The sequence below is a fragment of the Phoenix dactylifera genome, chromosome 3 (genome assembly GCF_009389715.1).
Source record: "Phoenix dactylifera cultivar Barhee BC4 chromosome 3, palm_55x_up_171113_PBpolish2nd_filt_p, whole genome shotgun sequence".
Classification (NCBI taxonomy): Eukaryota; Viridiplantae; Streptophyta; class Magnoliopsida; order Arecales; family Arecaceae; genus Phoenix; species Phoenix dactylifera.
This window is the reverse complement of record NC_052394.1, coordinates 21355618-21376045: the sequence shown is the minus strand read 5'-3', so window position 1 is coordinate 21376045 and position 20428 is coordinate 21355618. Positions and strand designations below refer to the sequence as shown.

At 37.1% G+C, this 20428-nt stretch overlaps 2 protein-coding genes across 3 annotated transcripts; one reads left to right on the top strand and one right to left on the bottom strand.

Moving 5' to 3' along the window:
* Window positions 1-201: 201 nt before the first annotated feature.
* On the bottom strand, window positions 202-4937 carry LOC103702871 (mitochondrial import inner membrane translocase subunit TIM14-1-like). Its single transcript, XM_008785498.3, has 3 exons — window positions 4751-4937; window positions 1907-2085; window positions 202-702 (listed from the first exon to the last, which is right to left on the bottom strand). The coding sequence occupies exons 1-3, from the start codon at window positions 4751-4753 to the stop codon at window positions 546-548; spliced, it is 339 nt and encodes a 112-aa protein (XP_008783720.1). The 5' UTR covers window positions 4754-4937; the 3' UTR covers window positions 202-545.
* Window positions 4938-7309: 2372 nt separating this feature from the next.
* On the top strand, window positions 7310-13011 carry LOC103702872 (elongation factor 1-alpha). Of its 2 annotated transcripts, XM_039124970.1 has the most exons (3): window positions 7310-7434; window positions 10744-11210; window positions 11856-13011. In XM_039124970.1, the coding sequence occupies exons 2-3, from the start codon at window positions 10749-10751 to the stop codon at window positions 12735-12737; spliced, it is 1344 nt and encodes a 447-aa protein (XP_038980898.1). In that variant the 5' UTR covers window positions 7310-7434; window positions 10744-10748; the 3' UTR covers window positions 12738-13011. The 2 variants fall into 2 exon arrangements, with proteins under 2 accessions (XP_038980898.1, XP_026658713.1); XM_026802912.2 differs by lacking the exons at window positions 7310-7434; window positions 10744-11210 and adding an exon at window positions 11585-11762.
* Window positions 13012-20428: the final 7417 nt, after the last annotated feature.

Below are 20428 nucleotides of genomic sequence, written 5' to 3'. Positions count from 1 at the left end.
GTCATTATTGAATACGGAAAAGAGATGACAAATGCAAATTGTTTGAAATTTTTCTCTTTTTTTCTTTTCTTTTTTTTTTCTTCTGCTGTAGGTGTTAATCTGTGCACCTGTGTAAGGGTGGTGGGTGTTAAATGCCAAATACTTTCTGGAATTTTTTATTATTTGGGAATAATTCATAGAACTAGTCAGGCCAATAATTCATAACTATTTGGGAAAGTTTTCAGTAACATGGAAAAAATTGTAGTTCTGCTTTGAGGTGGAGATATTATTTATAAAAAAAGTAAAAACAAAAAGAACTTCCAGGCTGTATAATCTTTACACTGAGGTCCCAGAATGTGAAGCAGAATTTCCAAACGACCTACCTTTATCAATTTATATATCATCAGATCTATCATGGTGCTTAGTCAGGTTCCAAGACAGCTCTTTTCAACCCTTTCTTTGGTCCAAGAAGATTGGATTCCATACTCAAAACAATCAGATCATTAAGATCCATGCTGTCTTGCTTTGACCGAAGGACCAATGCTGAATATCTGACATAAGAAAAATCAAAATGCAGAACCACCACCCTTGGTCTTCCCAAGCATCACATCTTTTGCCTCATTAATTTTTGAAGCAAGGTAATGACTTCCCCCTGCATCTGGATGGTTAGCAACCATCACCTTTTTGTGCGCTTCTTTTACTTTCTCTGGTGTGGCATTTTCCCTGTTTCAAAATAACGGGGAGAAAAGAAACACTTTTTCAGATTGGTCAATGACAAAAAAAAAAAAGACACACTGCTCGGGGACAAAACAACAAGATTAAGCAAAAATAAACGGTCACCAGTTATAGAGTAAAAGACAGATGGACTAAGATTTGTTCTATTGTGATGTGCTCATATTTTACCACCTGCAAACCATGCTCAGAATATAATGAACAGACACCTAGAAAACAATCTTGATTTTTTTTTCCATACACATTTGTTCGTGCCATTTTGATTTTTTTTTTCATGCACGTTTGTTCATGACATTTTGAACACTTACTGATTCCTACTTCTTACACATTTGGCTGATGGAAGCATAACTTCAAACTTTCCAAGAAGAGATCAAATGCAATAGTAAATACTTTTTCAGAACACGTAAATCCCTTCTACGGTATTTACTCCACTTACTCCTGGACCGATGTAATCTACTCTATGAAAAAGTGGAATATCAATATGACCATCTCCAATATACCCTGCAAATTCCACGATGATGCTTCTAGCTTTTCAGTTTTCGAGCCCCCAAACTATCATCAGCACCGAGAGTTTATGTATAATCCATGCCTCACTAGAATATAATACTAACCCTACATCTGTTACCATCATTAAAAAAAATATTAATCTAGTCTCTTACCATCATTAAAAGAAAAATAATATTAAGTCTCTGAGTAAAAAAAAAAAGTTAACCACCAATTATTTTTTTTAGAAATCAAATCAATGCGGCATACTCCATCTCCACCTATCCTTCATATCATATTAGTATCCTACGTAAATTGACAAATCATTAGCACTTGCCATAGGCTGAACTTCTTGTAGAACAAATAGAAAGGTAATGAGGAAGCGCACATGTGCATACAAGAATGAGCCCGTACATATTTAAAAAATAATAGCCCTCAATGCAAGTGATTTGGCAGTCTAGTTAGTGAAGGAAAATGTAAAAATAATAAAAAGAAAACTTGTTTTAGCCACATAAATGTGTAACTGAAGTTTTAAACAACTTATGATGCAAATACAGAGCAGAAACAAATATGCACTTTTAAGAATTGTTTAAGGCTATGAAAAAAATCATTGAAGATACAGCTATATAACCAGTCTATGCATGCTGATACAAAATGATAATATAAATAATGCTATTTACTTATTCGGTTTCTCGTCAATAGTTACACATACCTAATTCCTAGAATGAGAGCAGCTTCCCTTTTAGTCATGGTAGGCTGGAAGCCACCTTCATAAAACTTGCGCATCCGGGGGACAACTGGCCGTGCCTTGTATGCCTGCCAAGCTTGGATTCCATATCTACCAGCAAGAGCAGCCGCAGCAACTGCTAGTCCTGCTAATAATGGTAGAACCTGCAAGCATATCCAACATTTATAATAAAACAAAACTAAACCTAGAATATTGGATGTAAACAATTACGCTCTTGAAGTAGGAAAATACAGCAATTCTATTCTAAAAAAATTCTTGCAATTTTTACAACCAAAATTGACGAAAGGCCTTTTTTGGCTGCGTGCATGGGTTATCCCTAGAATTAACTCAATGTTAAAAAGCTGACCCCAGTAAGAGGAAGGTAAGCAGTGGGGAGAGCACAAATTTCTACCATAATCCTGGCAAACAGGGATACCAGGAATCACCTATTGAAAAGGAATCTGTAGTTCATATTTTTTGGGGTATACTAAGATTTGGGGCTTCCCCAATTGCCTCAGTTTCTTCTTTCACAGCCATTACCCCCTTTCTGAGGATTATCCACCAGACAGCTTATGCAGGCACCAAGAGGCCCCAAGTTTGCAAAATTCTCAAGTTTTAAATGGATAACATCATTCCTCGAACCAAGAACAGGACAATTTAAGCACCCATCCACCCTCATTTATATTCAGTCTCCATTTCATTGTATATACTTGATTAAGAAGTATAACCTGTCTATCTAGGATCCTCCTTGATAGTTTTGCTTCACCATACATCCAAGTTATGCTATGTACTACAACTGTGAAGCTTCTTTAAATCCTTTTTACCACTTCCATCAAAGTCTCTCCAATCTCCACCTCTCTCCTCCTCTTAGATGATTACATCAAGGTACAAACTATTTTTCTTCAATCAGATGCATAATCATAAAATAAACCTTCAAAGTTGATTGACTCGCTATCTGTCGACCAGCATGACAGATCCACCTCAACATGGTTCCAATGACCATCAACATCTTCATCATCATGGCTTCATCTCTTAACCACCACCACTGCCTATCAAAATTGTATAATTGCTATCCTAATTGCAAAGTATTTGATAATCGGTAGTCATTCTAGAAATCTAAACAAAAGGCATGAATGTTATCACATCATCATATCACCACCATCAGCAGCAACCCCATGTCCACCACCATTATAGTCCCAACCCTCATCTCCATCCTTGTCATCATTATCAGCTTTGCAGGGATGCCGATACTAGCATGATTTGGCACTGCCCCAAAACCAAAGCTGTCCTTCAAACCATCCAAGGAATCATCTCCACCATTTTCTTGGCTAACCATTTATTTCGTTGGACATTTTTTTGAATGTGTGGCCTGAATCAAGGGGCTTATCCTTCAAACTGTTCAATCTCACCCACATTCTCATAATGATGTCTGAGCTATGATTGGAACAGCCACAAACTTATATTACCAGATCCTTTGCGCTTTCTGCTTGCATCAAACAATAACTCAATAAAAGATTCCAAAATTTAATAATAATAATAATAATTGGTGGAGGATTAATAATCACCAACTATATCTCTTGTGATGCTAAAATAAGACCCGCCCTCTCCTTCCACAGTTTATGCCAAACATACATTACTGAATAGTTATCCATATGGCTGCAACGAGCAACATGCCAATAGTTTGTTGAACCTATGTCACAAATTGCATCACATAATATCATCCTTGCGAATGAGATACAAGCAATTTGCTAGAAATGGCACCCGATAAATTTTTCTAAAAGCATTTTTGCGCTTCCTTGTTTGTCATCATGGTAACTGCACTACATCCTCTTTCTAATCTCAACAACCATCTCTTCTATTAACAAAAACAAGCTTCTCAGTTGAGCTATCTAAAGTATTAGCGGACCTTGGCATTGTATGCCTATGCCTCGACATATCAAAATGATGATTACGCACTTCATGTTTGGGCTTGTCCAGTCATCACAGAAAATGGTCTCACCCCAAAAGCTTCCACTTAAAAGGATGAAAGGAAGGACATTGTGCCTATTTCCTATACTTCCTTCTCATACCCATTCACAATCTCATTCTTCTCCCTGCCTTTCAAGGTGTGACAAATCGAAGCAATTTGATGTCTGACTCGGGCCTATATGACATGACCGATCGATAGAAATACTCCAAGAGTGGTTCGAATGTATATACAATGGATTTCGGGAAACATATACCCCATGCTTCCCAGCAGAAAACAACATACATCTATAATTCACTGCATACCTGCCCCTCGGAAATTAGGGGGTAAAAAAAAAGCCTTGGAATCATGAACTATCTGGGGGCACAAAAGATTTTGCACCTAAAGAGGCACATACTTTGCATCAAACCGAGACCAATTCTTCAACTGATCATTTCTTCAAGAAATATAAAATCGATAAACTATGGAATCATCTCCAACACTATGTTTCACAAAAAGAGAGAGAGAGAGATCATAGAAATCCAGATTCCTAAGAAGAAAAACAGTAAGTAACAGTGCTGTTTTTCTTTACAAAAACAAACAAGAAACAAAAGAGTGAAAACAACTCCTAAATCCTCATGGAACAGACACAAGCCCATAAATCACCAAAATCGTAGGGTGAACTCTCTTAAAATATGCCGAATTACCGAGAAAAAAAAGGAATAGTTTTGTTGAAAGATAGAAGATAGCAAAGACTTTGATCTAATTAGCGACTCATATGCCCTCAAACCCCTCTAAACTCCACAAGGAAGAACATAAACACATATCCAAGTCCCCCTTTAACTCTCCTGAAAAGAAATCAGGTTAAAAAAAAAAAAACTGACCATTTTTCGCGAGTTCCAGACAAGGTGATGATAAGCATCAGTGGGATCACTTAGACTGATCGAGGTTTTCTACCAGCGTCGCCTCTCGCCTCCATCCATCCCTCGCAACCTCGGTAGAAAAAAGAAGGAAAAATGTTCGACACCCAAGCCAAAGCTCTAGTTGTCATCGGTCCGAGCTGAAAGGCCCCCCCGGCTTCAGGTTTTTGACGGGCCCAAATTTAAAATGGCATAATGGATAATTTTACTTTGCAGCAAAAGTTTAATTTTGTTTACAGCTAGATCTCTTGAAAAAAATTTCTTTGCTATATAAAAATTTATTTTTTTTCAATAAATTTTCTTGCAATCAAACATATTGTAGTTGTACATGCTAGGCAATTGAAATATTTTTAAGACAACCTTTATGTGTACATAAAATTTATCAGATTCACAAAATCTGATTTAGTAATTTTATAGTCAATTGATTTTGTGTAACATAATAAATTCTTTGATTCCTTACGCCATCTGGCAGGAGAATAATTTATGTGTATGCAATGCTAGTTTTAGGCAATTATGATGTTAGTCGAATGATTTCTTTTTAATGATTTGTTAGTCAATGATTTCTTTTTTAATGATTTGTTGAGGAAAAAAATTATAGAAAAAAACCTTGTTATGCTAAAAACAACAATTGACATAAATTTTGAATATTATATTCAGGGATGGAAATCAAATTAGTTCTTAATTTTGCCACAGATTTTACTCAATAAACTAAAATTTTCTACTTTTTATGTTGCAAATGCTCTTATACTTTATATTATCCTCGTCGATCCTTAAAAAATATTTTCTTTTTTAAATTTTAATAACGAATAAAAAATGAGTAATTACAAAGCAACATATCATAATCATAAAAAAGCAAAATAATTTAACAGAAATGAAACTAATTATGCTATAGAAACTTTTATTCAAAAATTATGTCCTATAAATTATTAAGATATTTTAAACAAATACTTATCAGGAGATCAACAACCTATCTGCAAGTGCAGCCTGAGCAATCAACATAACCTAATCTAGTTGGCATGATTGTAAATAATGACTGCAATTTATGGTACACAACAACTATCCTCTAGTGATATCAAACGTTGGTAAGGAGAAATTTCGATATCAACAAATATACTCTAATTTTGTATTTTATTATCTTATATATTACCATGACCAATCCTGGAATTATGATTTTGTTGTATATCCATAGCGAGTTTTGGTCAGTTCTAATGTCTGTCCCTAGTTCCAGATTACAAAACTATGCAGTGCACAAGTAGTGGCAGGATTATTTAGGTTTCTATGTATCTTTGTTAATTTTGCTGACTTTCTTTTGTTAGATGTTTGAGAAACTTTAAATATGAAGTGAGATATTTACAATGTTACTAATTAAAATGATTTGTGATTGATTAAGATTCAGGCATTTAATATTTTAGTTTAATATTAAGATGTTTCATTTCTCTCTCGGAAATGGTTATTATAGTTTAATTTATGCTGTTTCCTCACCTCGTCCAGAAACTGGGATTACCTAGGCCTAAAGATCACTAACTCGTGCCTAAATGTCTTTTGAAAAAATTTCCACGCTATTGTTAGACTGACATTTTACAATATTTTCGTTGTAGAAATAAACTGCAAGTTATAATGCACTTGCAAAAACATGTTGGTGCTCAAGATTTTTAGTCGATTCTGGTTTGAAAGTAAGAATTAATTAATTATTATTGTTGGAAAAAATATACATGATTATATAAAGTTTTTGTTCTTTTTAAAGATTGCCACCATCTAATTTTGCATGTTACACCACGGTTTTGACCATGCAAGCTAAGAAATGCCGGCATAATTCTCCATGAGTTATCTATAGAATATTCTTAAGACTTATTTGATTCGCAGAAAGAATTTTTTCTAAATATTTTTTTTAAAAAAATAATTTTTAAAAATATGATATTTAAAAAAATAGTTTTGGCATGCTTGATTAATACATTCTAAAGTGACTTGTGTTTGGTTAAGCATTTATTTTTCTAAAAAAGTTGCATGAAATATTCATTATACTCTTAATAAAGGGAAACACATTATCTATGTATTTTTATGGCTTAAAGATATTTTGAAAAAAAAAATAAATTTTCAACTAGCGTGAAAACAGTTTTTCTATATTTTTATTGGTTTTTGTTTTCATGAAATATGAGAATACTTAAACAAAAAATATTATTTTTATTATTTTTTTACCAATTAAATGAATTTTTATTATTAAAAAAACTGTGCACATTATTACAGCACAGTCACTCAGCTTTTATTGATAAAAATAATATTTACAAAGGGAATAATATTTTATCCAAATATTTTGATAAGAATGATATGTCAGGTAAAAGAGGACTCAGCGCCCAAGGATCACGTGAGCTCCGACAATTCCTCACGTCGATGTGGCACCTAATTAATTATCCGTTCGATTTTTCACCAACGATCAGATGCGGCTTATTCCATGAACCGTCGGATTCGACGATCCAACGGCGAGGAAAGAAAACCTAGCGTGGTAATTGAAGTGCTTCAGATATCGGCTATAAGAACGCCGGCGAGCTAACTCCCAAAACCCTCTCCAGCTCTTTCGAGTACTGATTCTTGCCCTAATTGTCTCTTTTTGGGAGGGCCGAGTGGTTCGACACCGCCGTCACCTCCAAAAGGTGAGGTCTTTGGTTCTCTTGTTATCCGATCCTGTCTGTTTTCATGTCGAATCTTGTCGTAGAAGGAGAAAGATCGCTTTTTATAAGGCAATAAGTCTAGGATTTCTTGTAATTTATGCGCGATTTTCTGGCGCTTGTTTGAAAGACACATTTTCTTTATTAAGTTATATCGTGGAACGATTACCTAAAGTTGATTCATTTTGTGCATCCGATTTTTTTCATCAAGAAATTTGTTTCTGTTCTCTTTATCGAAAGGATTGTTGATTGCTATTCTGTATGCTTTTGACAGCATATTGACGTCAAGGATATTAATTTTTGGTCATTGGCGTGCTTTAATTTTCACATGCTTCTGTTTATTGGTGGTATATTAGTGTTTCTCCTATAGTTATTAGATCGTGCTTTGAATATGCTACTAGAAGAAATTATTCTTTTGCTTTTAAGTGAAAATTAGGGATCCAAGTGTCGTAGGGACCGGATTGTGAAGTTTGAACCCCTCTTTACTTACAAAAAGTTTTATTTCCAAAGCCAGAATTATCTTTTGGATTTGCTAATTTATGAATTTCCTCGCCAGTCTTACCTAATATTTGTGCATCATCTCTCGCTTGTCGGAATTTTGGCCTCCCCTTTCGGCTGCAAGGACATAAAAGAACTCCTGGCAGCCTTGTTCACGAGGCATATATTGAAGTTTGACAATAGGGAGTCATCATATCCTGAGTCCATTTTTGTTGTTCTCTCATGGATATCATTTTCCCGTACATCACAAAATAGGATCTTTTAGATTTTTCTTTTTTAGCTTGACATAATGAAGTTACAGTGCTAGTTGCGTCTTAACTATTTAAGAGCTATTCTTACGTCAATATCTCTGGTGATCGAATTTTGCTGCTTTCTACATTTCAATTTAACTTTCACCAGTGGGAGGTCGTCCTAAAATTTTGCTAATAATATATGCTAAGCACATACTTCACGACTCAGTCGAAAGAGTGGTTCTTGAAGCCAAGACTCACATGGTTTATTGAATTTGTCTATTGAAAATATTTAAAGAAAAACCATTTCTTTAATATCTAACCTCAATTAGTTATGACTAATTTTTTTGCATTCTAGCAGCTAAGAAATGAGATATAATATTCATCTTGTTTAACTTTGTTATTGATTTCGTTGGTTAATGTCTTGATTTTTCCATATGTTATATGCGCATGAAATCACTATCGTGGATTTATTAATTCCTGACTCCCCTTGCATCTGATCCATTCAATAATGATTATTCTATTAATTGTGTATAAGCAGGTTTATTATGTGAGTTTTGTTTTTGCTGTGACTATTAAGAATTATAACCATGCTAATTTATGAATTTCCTTGCCAGTCTTACCTAATATTTGTGCATTGTCTCTCCCTTGTCGGAATTTTGGCCTCCCCTTTCGGCTGCAAGGACATAAAAGAAATCCTGGCAACCTTGTTCACGAGGCATATATTGAAGTTTGACAATAGGGAGTCATCATATCCTGAGTTCATTTTTTGTTGCTAGCTCATGGATATCATATTCTCATACATCACAAAATAGTATCTTTTAGAATTTTCTGTTTTTAGCTTGACTTATTGAAGTTACAGTGCTAGTTGCGTCTTAGCTATTTAAGAGCTATTCCTACGTCAATATCTCTTGTGATTGAATTTTGCTGCTTTCTACATTTCAATTTAACTTTCAACAGTGTGAGGTCGTCCTAAAAGTTCTAAACACATACTCCATGACTCAGTTCGAAGAGTGGTTCTTGAAGCCAAGACTAACATGGTTTATTGAATTTGTTTATTGAAAATATTTAAACAGAAACCATTTCTTTAATATTGATCCTCAATTAGTTCTGGGTAAATTTTTCGCATTCTAGGAGCTAAAACATGAGATAGAAGATTGATCTTGTTTAACTTTGTTGTTATTGATTTCATTGGTTAATGTCTTGATTTTTCCATATGTTATATGTGCATGAAATCACTATCATGAATTTATTAATTCTTGACTCCCCTTGCATCTCATCCATTCCATAATGGCAAGTCTATTAATTGTGTATAAGCAGTTTTATTATGTGAGTTTTTTTTTGCAGTGACTTAAGAATTGTAACCATGTTTTGAATACTTTAGACATTATATTTTTAGTGTGATTTTTGAACTTAATCATCTCTAGCATATGCAGCGGGCAACCATCAAAAGTCAGCGGGTGGCAAGTCTATTAATTGTGTATAAGCAGTTTTATTATGTGAGTTTTTTTTGCAGTGACTTAAGAATTGTAACCATGTTTTGAATACTTTAGACATTATATTTTTAGTGTGATTTTTGAACTTAATCATCTCTAGCAATGCAGCGGGCAACCATCAAAAGTCAGCGGGTGGTAGTTAGTTTTCCGTAGCAAACAGTTGTATGACCTGAGGAACCGAACCCACTCATTATATCGGCAAAACAGTCTTTAAGCTTCCAAGTTTCATCACTACAAATGATGATTCCTTGATTACTAAGGAGTTAACTTAATGTTTTATCATGTACTCTTTTTTATTTTTATTTTGTCATCCCTTGTATGTGCTACTGGACAAAATTTCCTTTTGTCTCTGTTATTTAGTGGGTAAATGTTCCATAGGACAGAAAAATTCGAACTTTGAGCCTCTCTCAACTTTTAATTAACTTCATTTTTCAAAGCCCAGAGTGTGTTTTGGAGGAATTAGGTCTTTTACCAGTTTATGAATTTCTATGTCTGTTTTTCCATAGTATATACACCATTGTTTCTTACGCATCTTATTTGTTGCATATTATTCAAGTGGGTTTTGCCTCTTCTTTCGGCTGCAAGAAAATCTTAATCATATCTTGATGGCTTTGTTCTGGAGGCGTATATGAAATTTCAGAAACAGGGAGTTATCATTATCTTGAGTTATTTTTTCATTAGCTCTTGGATCCCCTATTCCTGTACCTATATTAAACGATGGTAATTTTTTTTGTCAGCCATATTAGGCGATGGTATATTTTACTTTTATATCTTATGTTTTAATTGGTCCAGCTACACATGGCTAGTCGGTTGAGGTAGTTGGCCAGCTATTTTTTGTTTTATAAACTATGACAACAATATCTGAGTTTTTTATTCAAATCAACTGTACTATTTCATATCAGTTTGTTTTAGTTTTGCTCCGTCTTTGCAAGATTAAAATGCAGTTTATTTTAGTTTTCATGATTGCTGAGATGTATGGACTGCAATATGTGACTGAATTTGGTATCTGCTTTACCATCTTCTCATGTTTTCCTACTTTCCTGATTCATTTGTTTTATGAATGCTTACAGCAAGCATGGGTAAGGAGAAGGTCCATATCAACATTGTCGTCATTGGTCATGTTGACTCTGGCAAGTCGACCACCACCGGGCATCTCATTTACAAGCTTGGTGGAATTGATAAGCGTGTGATTGAGAGATTTGAAAAGGAGGCCGCGGAAATGAACAAGAGGTCTTTCAAGTATGCATGGGTTTTGGACAAGCTGAAGGCTGAGCGCGAGCGTGGTATCACCATTGATATTGCTTTGTGGAAGTTTGAGACCACCAAGTACTACTGCACAGTCATTGATGCTCCTGGTCACCGTGACTTCATTAAGAACATGATCACAGGAACCTCCCAGGCTGATTGTGCTGTCCTTATTATTGACTCCACTACTGGTGGTTTTGAGGCTGGTATCTCAAAGGATGGGCAGACCCGTGAGCATGCTTTGCTTGCCTTTACCCTTGGTGTGAAGCAGATGATTTGCTGTTGCAACAAGGTAAGAAGTTCGAAGCCAAATAGTCATTCCTTCTCCCAAATACTTTTTGAAAATGGTATTTATTCTTGATCTTATCATGAATGCTCTTTGCTACTCTCTGTCTCTGTCTCTCTTTCTCTCTATATGTGTGTGTGTGTGTGTGTGTTTTGGGGGGGGGGGTTATGATGTTCAGTTCATTTTTTTCATTTTTCAGATTTTTTGGGTATGCCAATGTTAGCTTATCATAATTTTTGGTTTGTTTGGCTTGATGGTTCCCTGCTTAGTTACATTGTTTTCTGTTCTCAATTTCTCATGACATTTTCCTTAACGGGTTATTTCCTTTTTTTCTGACCAATGTCCAATTATCTAATTTTGTAGTTGGTCTGAATTTGCAGCTTTTCAAAGAGCAAGCTTTCTGCAACCTTTTAGCATCCTTTCTTTCCCTGCATGTGTATGTGCATGGATGCTTAACTTTTTCAAATTCCAAACAAGCTTCCAGAGCCCCACTTTTTTTGGGAAAAGTTGTCCTTCAAGTGTTTCAAATGGCTCTGCCTACATTATAACCTATATACAGTTAAGAGTCATTCTGAAACATGTGATTCTCCTGGTTATTAATTGCTCTAATATGGTTGCTTTTTTATCTTTGTTTTGTTGGAATTGTGGTAGATGGATGCGACTACACCAAAATACTCCAAGGCAAGGTATGATGAAATTGTTAAAGAAGTGTCCTCCTACCTGAAGAAGGTAGGTTACAATCCTGAGAAGATTCCTTTTGTTCCCATCTCCGGTTTTGAAGGTGACAACATGATCGAGAGGTCCACAAACTTAGATTGGTACAAGGGCCCAACTCTTCTTGAGGCCCTTGACATGATCCAGGAGCCCAAGAGGCCCTCTGACAAGCCACTTCGACTCCCGCTTCAGGATGTCTACAAGATTGGTGGCATTGGTACCGTCCCTGTTGGACGTGTTGAGACTGGTACCCTCAAGCCTGGTATGGTTGTCACCTTCGGGCCGAGTGGGCTGACTACTGAAGTGAAATCTGTTGAGATGCACCATGAAGCCTTGCAAGAAGCACTTCCTGGGGACAATGTAGGATTTAATGTTAAGAATGTTGCCGTCAAAGATCTCAAGCGTGGTTATGTTGCCTCCAACTCGAAGGATGATCCTGCAAAGGAGGCCGCCAGCTTCACTTCTCAGGTTATCATCATGAATCACCCTGGTCAGATTGGTAATGGTTATGCCCCTGTGCTTGATTGCCACACCTCTCACATTGCTGTCAAATTCTCCGAGATCCTCACCAAGATTGACAGGCGATCTGGCAAGGAGCTTGAGAAGGAGCCCAAGTTCCTTAAGAATGGTGATGCTGGATTTGTGAAGATGATTCCCACTAAGCCTATGGTGGTTGAGACTTTCTCTGCGTACCCCCCTCTTGGTCGTTTTGCTGTGAGAGACATGAGACAGACCGTGGCTGTGGGAGTTATCAAGAGCGTTGAGAAGAAGGATCCTAGTGGTGCCAAGGTCACCAAGTCTGCTGCGAAGAAGAAGTAAAGCTTGAGGCCACGAGATATGGGCTGCAACAGCCATAATAGAGCTCGTCTTTTGAGTCATGCGGTGGTGATGTTGACCGCAGGTCGGAGTTAGGTTTTTGTGTTAGAGTTCCTTTTGTTTTTTTCAGGTTAGATACATCTTAATATGGTTGAAATTTTGATTCCATTTTATGATTTTTGGGATTTGAGGTATGTCATTTACAGCTATATACTATGCATATTTGGTTTTATTGGAGACTTCAAACTGTTGTGGAAGAATTTATATTCTCTGGCTACTTGTTTATACTTCCAGGTAGGTCGATGCTATCACCATGTCCAATTTTTTGCCGGTGATTTACCATAAATTTGCACCTATTGGCTTTGGCAACTTTTCAGGTTTCAATATTCTTGTTGGTTGTGTTTTGGAATACCTCTGAATTTGTGTGGAGCATACCGTCATGAAAGATGCCATTCTCGAAGTTGATTGGCATCACTTTTTTTTCTCAGAATTTCAAAGATTGGAGTGTTTATGCGTGTGATGGATCGTAAGCTGATAAATTGCTATTAGTACTTGATGGGATCCCAAGTGTATTGCTTGCTTTCAGCATCATCTATCATGCAACCACATAGGACTTATAAAGCTTCAAGCATTTCCTAAGGAAAGAAGCTGTTCATAAATAGCTCAGTTTCGGCTTATAGCAGGCTTAAATTTGAACATACCCCTCAGTCTTGAACAGCTTGATCCGGATCACAGATTATTTTGATAATTAGGTACCTAAAGTTCTGTCAGCCGGTTCTTCATCAATTGCTGGACCTTCTTGTATGGCATCTGGAAAATAGATTTTTTTTTCCCTTTTTTCTATTCTACTCTCTTTGAAGTTGGAATGAAAACACAGTTTCAAGCATTGGTCTTCCATAACTAAAAAAAGTACATATCTTAATCATTTTTCTTAAAAAAAAAATAAAGTTTTGATTTAAGGTTTTGTGTACGTAGAAACAGACAAAAATATGATGCAGTGGTGTCCATGACCATTGCAATTGTAACACATTGATGACTTCATTATCTTCATGCTCTTGATGTATTTCCGAAGTGTATTCGATAATATTCTTTGAGCATATCGTAATCAAAAGAAAGTTGGGTCCCATTTCTCCTCGGCCCTTTTATCTCATGGCAAAATCTGTGAAAATATCTGGACAATAACGTGGAAACAGAATTATGCGTTTTCTTAAGATTTTTTAAGAATTCTGGTGCTAGATCGAGGATGAAATTGTCAAAACGGTAATGTGCACTTACGGCTATCAGAGAAGGTAATTACAGAATATTGCCTAATTTAAATCTCAATTTTCAAATCGATTTCATGTTTGAGAGAATAGAAACAATTGTATAACGCCCCATCCCTAAACCTAGAATCAGCAACTACTCGCCCGAAGAAAATTTGCAGAACCCCACAAAGGAGAACCCATTCGAACCCGTCCAAATACTAGGCCTCCAAGAACTTAAATCTAAATTTCCAAATCGATTTCATGTTTGAGAGAATAGAAACAATTGCATAACGCTCCATCCCGAAAACTAGAATCAACAACTACTCACCCGAAGAAAATTTGCAGAACCCCACGGTGAACCCATGCGAGCCCGTCCAAATACTAGGCTTCCAAGAACTCGGACCAGGGGTTTCGGTCATGGCGGCGATGCCTCTTCAGCCGCCGCCGGCGCGGCCGAAGACGTCGACGCTTCATCCACCGCCGACGGCAGACCGCTCCCGTCCTTCCCGGCCCCATCGTCTGCTCCACCTCCGCCGCGTGATGCTACGGCGGCGTCGAGTGCGTCGTCGCTGCCGTCGTCCTCCGCGCTCCGGTCCTCGCGGCGCTTCCTCGGGGGCGGCCCGCCGCCTGATCCGGAGAAGATCCAGGTGAAGTCGCAGCAGCCGGCCTCCAAGAAGACGATGATGGCGGCTGCTGCGAGAAAGATGAGGAGCCAGGGTAGCGTGGAGACGGCGGCGCCGGCGATGGCGAAGACCCTGACCTCGGTGGCGCCACTGGTGTCGGCGGTGGCGAGGCGGATGAGGAAGAGGCCGACGAGGGTGATCCAGGAGGAGTGGATCAGGACTTTCTTCGGCCGGAGGCAGGGTCTCGGCAGGCAAGACCTCGAGCGGGATCTCGGCCAGAGCCGTCGCTGGGGGCGGTGGACGGAGAGCGGCAGAGGGGTCGCGTCGTGCTCGTCGGCCGGCGTGGTCGGTGGCGCCTGTGGGGAAGCCATGGCGATGCGGTTGTGCTGAAGAACGATAGAGCTATAGAGGAGGTGAGCGAGTAATGTCGGGGGAGGTTTGTTGAGGTTTTAAAATCGGATGGGTCCGAACTGGGAGGGAAAAAGAGTTTATGAAAAATTGCAGCTTATTGGAGCATACCAGGTTTGACTACAGTGCGAGCAGAGCTACGGCAGCCTAAGAGAATATTTTGTACGTGAGATAGCTGGAGGGCTGTCAGCTTATTTCTCGAAGATGACACTTCCATGGTAATTGATTAGATCCGGAAAGCGGACAGATACGGAAATGACCATTCATTGGTTCGGGATATCCACAGATTTGTGCAGGAGTTGACCTCCTGGTAGATAGTTCATTTATATCGAGAGGCGAACAGTGCAGCATACTGGTTCGCTTCTTATATTGCTCGGCATTCTGAAAAGGTTAGAGTCTAGCATCATACTATCCCTAAGAAGATTAGTTCTTCTTCTTGGATGGTCATGTATGATCGAGAAATATCCATCATGAAATTAGGCTCATGACTTGGCCTGATGAAAAGTTGAAAAAGATAGAATTGGAGAAAAGAAGATATTAAGGACCATTGACCTACTAATTAAGGCGCCGTTGGCAAACATTCCACACTACTCTATGTGGCTTGCTAAATTTTAAAAATTAAAGCGACAGAATAGAGGATGGCTTGTTAAGGGCTTCATATGAGAGAGCCTTAGCCCATGTAGAGTACCAGCCATACTCCCAAGAAGGATAGATCTTGGAGGGTTTGCATTGATAATCCATCAATCAATGAAATAAATGTCACCAATTCCTTGCTAACAACCAACTAATCATTATTTTGCTCAGAAGCTAATATTTGGCCTTCTCTGATGGTGTTACTCTATTCTTTTATTATCGCCCAACATTACTCTATCTTTTTATTAAACATATCGCCCAACATAATATGTATAAACTGTTTGATAAACTAGCCAAATCAAGTTGTATGGTTATATTGGTTAAACGGATCTTAAACCGGTTAAATGAGTTTTAAAAAGTTAAAATTAGCCGGGTCATGATCGATGGATCAAAATGGGTTAGACGGGGCAGAACTACCTAACTCATTTAATAAGTGGGTTACGTTGGATCAACCTATTTATGATCCATATCTATTTGTGTAAAATAAAAATGTACTTAAAGCATCGGGTTATACAATTTTTCATGGAATAATTAAAAAAGCCCATAATCCCTTGTCAAGTGTGGCATGGATGTTGTTGTCATGCTATCATCCTTATTTCCTTATCCTTAATAAAGGAGTTGGCCCAGGTTGAAGTAGAAGGCAATAATAAAAGACTAGATTAATTTGATTGAAGAGCACATCTATATTTTCCCCAAAATATTTCTAAAATATTTTATATCCAGTTTTTCAAGTTCATAAGGAGAAAGAAATAAATGAGATACATTGAATTTTCTTTTCTGATATTTAGTAGTCGGATTTTTATTTTTTTATTTTTAAATGAGATAAAACTCGGGATCAAAATTTTCTCTATTTAAAGATTTTTTGTGTCCAATAATTAGCAATTTCAAGAAAAAAAGTATAGGAAGTTTAGCCGAGATAAAAGTTATTCTAACCAGGTGTGGAAAAAGCTGCCTTTCACCGGTTTTCTCTTCATTTTTTAACAACTGCCCATCAAAGAAAACTTCTTGATCTTTCTTTCTTTTTGACTCACTTTCTCGGCAACCAAAGGTGCCTTGATTCTGAAAGCAGAAAAGCCCCCTCGTAGATGATTTAGGTAACACGAAAGTTATCCAACCAAACGAACAAAAATTTTCTCCACCAACTTTCTTCTTGTTTTTTCTAAACAAGAACCAATCAATAAAAAAAGTTTTGATTTTTAATTCTATTTTACTAGAGAAAAAGATATATTTTTTTTATTTTTTTGGGATAACCAAACGGAGCCTAAATACAAGACTCTGCTCGTCAAATGATGCCAAATTTCTAAAGACTGCGATTTAGAATGATGTCAGGGACCTTATGAGGGTACAGTCAGAGAGCACTTTCTTTTGGCCTATTATTATTATTATTATTTTGAAGGGTCGATTGATCACCTTTAAAAAAGAATAAATAATACAATGTACCAATAAAAGTGGAGAGAGAGGGAGGGGATAATACAGAGAGCGTGGATGATAAATTCCATCTCATTGGTACAGAAAACAAGCAAGTTGCCGACCAAGGTCAAGCCATCATGGGGTTGTCTTAAAACCGGAAGGAAAAAAGGGCAGTGGAATAAAAAAGAGAGGAACCTATTACAAATATATCAGAAAAATAAGGGCTCATTTGGCGTTACCGTAGCGGACTCGTACATAATGTGAAAAGACAAAAATACTCTTGGATATTATTGATGCCTAACCTGTCGATCTTGGCCCCTTTTTCCCAACCCATCATCTTCTTTATGTAGGGGTGCAATGACTTATTATAATTTGGTTGTGCACTATGGGGGTATACAATATTGGATTGACAATGTAGACAAAGAATGTTATTTGTACTTAGAAATGGTGGTTGATTTTTATGCACTGATTGGTAAGAGAGATGTGAATCTTACTATCTCATGTGGTAGTACTAGTGGGTATTTGATTAAGAATGATAATGATGTGATCCATATGTTTAACACACATAAAGGAGTTAATGAGATTCATTTGTTTGTTAAAGATAATGTTGATAATCCAATTCCTTCTGTAGTTATTCCTTCTGGATGGGATGTAGGTGAAGTTGAAGTTAAAGGTCGGGCTGGAGGGGGTGTCGAAGGAGAAGTTGGAGGTAGATGTGAGAAAGAAAAAAGAGTGCATCAGTAGATATTGGTATGGAAGATGATGTGCTTGAATTGTTATATGATTTTTCTGACTCAGATGATGGTGACTGGATGATGGAGGAAGATTCAGATAATGTGGATGGGAATGACTAAACTGATGAGGGTGATGAAGAGAGATCTAAGGATGATGTCAGTGATGATCAATTGGGTAATGTGAACTCTGGTGAGTCAATTGATCTAGTGAAGAGTAAGGAAAAGTCCAGTTATAGGGTGAGGAGAAGAAAGTTCTCCTCATTGCAAACCATTTAAGGTTGTAGAGGTGGGGCAAATTGTGTTTCAGGAAGGGCAACTATTTGTGGATGTGAATGAGTTCAGGAATGCATTAAGAGTAATATTATGCTGTCCAGGGTGGCTATGAACTTAAGAGGGATAGGAATGAATCTAAGAGAGTGATTGCCCACTGCTTAGGTCAGGGATGTAATTAGAGAATTCGTACATCCATTACTCCTGACAGTAGAACATTCATGCTAAAAATCTTACGGGGGCAGCATACATGTGTAAGGCCTATAAAAAATAATAATGCAAACTCCAAATGGATAGCTAGTGTATTAGAGCATCATTTAAAGGCGAAATCCACATATGAGTTATGAGCTAATGTACCAACTTTTGGCTGAAAAGTATAGTATTGAGTCTCACATGATGTAGCTATATAGAGCAAAAGAAAAGCTCTAGAAGGGGTTTAGGGGAAGCATAGTGAGTCCTATTCCAAGCTGCCTAGATATGAATTATTTAGGATAAAGAATCCCAGTACATTGGTCAAAATTGAGTTACATAAGAGGCATGTGTACTCTAAAAAGCCCCTAATGTTTAAAAGGATCTTTGTATGTTTTGAGGCAATGAAGAAGGGCTATTTAGAGGGTTACAGACCTTTTTTAGAATTGGATAGGTGTCATTTGAAGGGGCCCTTTGTTGGTGTACTGTTTTGTGTAGTTTTCATTGATGAAAATAGGTGACTATTTCCTATGGCTTATGGTGTGGTAGAGATTGTAAGGATAACTGAAGGTTATTTTTGGAGTATCTATATGTTTGCTTTGGTGGGGACACAGTAGAGAGGCTATGAATTATAACGTTTGATAAGCAAAAGGTACGTAGTTCTTTCATATTCTGTGCTTTTATATGCTTACAAGTTATTTAATTTCCATTATGTGTATAGTTAACTCATACTGCCTAATCAATGTGTAGGGTTTAGTATAGGCAGTTTATGAGATATTCCCAAATGCCAGTCATAGATTCTGTGCTAGGCATATGTATAGCAATTTCAGATCAATTTTCCTAGTTTATTACTAAGGTTTGACTTTTGGAATGCTGTGAAAGCATATGATCAGATTTTGTTTGAAGATGCCATGAAAAGAATGAAGGAGCATGATTCCGAGGCTTATCAACACGTGACAAAAATACCTCCATCAATGTGGGCAAGGCTTGTTTTTTGTCTAGAAGCTCGAAGCGGCCATATCATGAATAATAAGTGTCTTTTAATCAATGGATAGGAAAGTTTAGAAGCAAGCCCATTCTTGGCTTGCTTAAGAATATGAGGATGAAGTTGATGAGTAGACTACAAAAGAGGTATGCAGAGGGATGTACTTGGGAGGACAAACTTACTTTTTTTGCTAGATCTAGGTTGGATAAACCTATACAAGCCTCAAGGGTCTGTAAGTTAATACCACGAAACAAGCAAGAATTCCAAGTGCTGGAAGGAAGTAGAAAATTTATTGTTGATTTGAGTAAAAGAAGTTATACTTGTGTTGAGTGGGAGATCACTGGATTACCTTATAAACATGCTGTGGTATGTGTTGGTTATACAAAAAGAAATTTGGAAGAATTTTGTGATGAATGTTACATAGTAGAAAAATACTTGAAAGCATACAACTATGTGATTCATCCATGACCTGATACAAACCTCTATCTAAGAAAAGATGATGAGAATTTACAACCTTCACCTCTCAAAAGAATGCTTGGAAGGCTAAGAAAAAAGGAGAAAAGATGAAGGTGAACCTGTAGAGAGGAAAAAGTCAACCACTGTGAGGTGCGATAGTTGCAAGAATTTTGGCCATAATAAGAGGACCTGCTAGCATGCCCCTATGGCAAAATAGGTACATATTGTCAAGATTTTTAACTTCATTAGATCATATTACTTACGCCATTTTCTTGTGATTTTTACAGAAAAAAACACAAGAACACTTCTCAAACCAAGCCAATATATTTCAATAGTTTCAAGTATGTGTTGAAACACCTAAAATTGGATCTGCCTTAAGAGAAAGGGGTGAATCTGTTAGAAGAGGGAGACCTCGAGGAGGTGGTAGAGGGAGCGGTGGCTTTGGTTCAAGGGGGAGTGGCATTTAGAACACAAGAGGGAGTGATGACTCTGGTTAAAGTGGGCTATTTGGGCTATTTGGATTTTTTTTTTTTATCTTTTCGGATGTAAAAGTTGGCTACTGCTTTTGATGCTATGTGGTTTGTATATTATGTCTGTGGTTTGTTTTCTATATTTATGAATGCAAAGGATGGTTACTACCTCGCTTTAAGTACTCTAGTATTCTGTTTTTTTTGGAATATGTTACTTTGTTAATTAACGCATACTTTTTGACCAATGGCCAAGGCATGCCTTTGTTACTTTG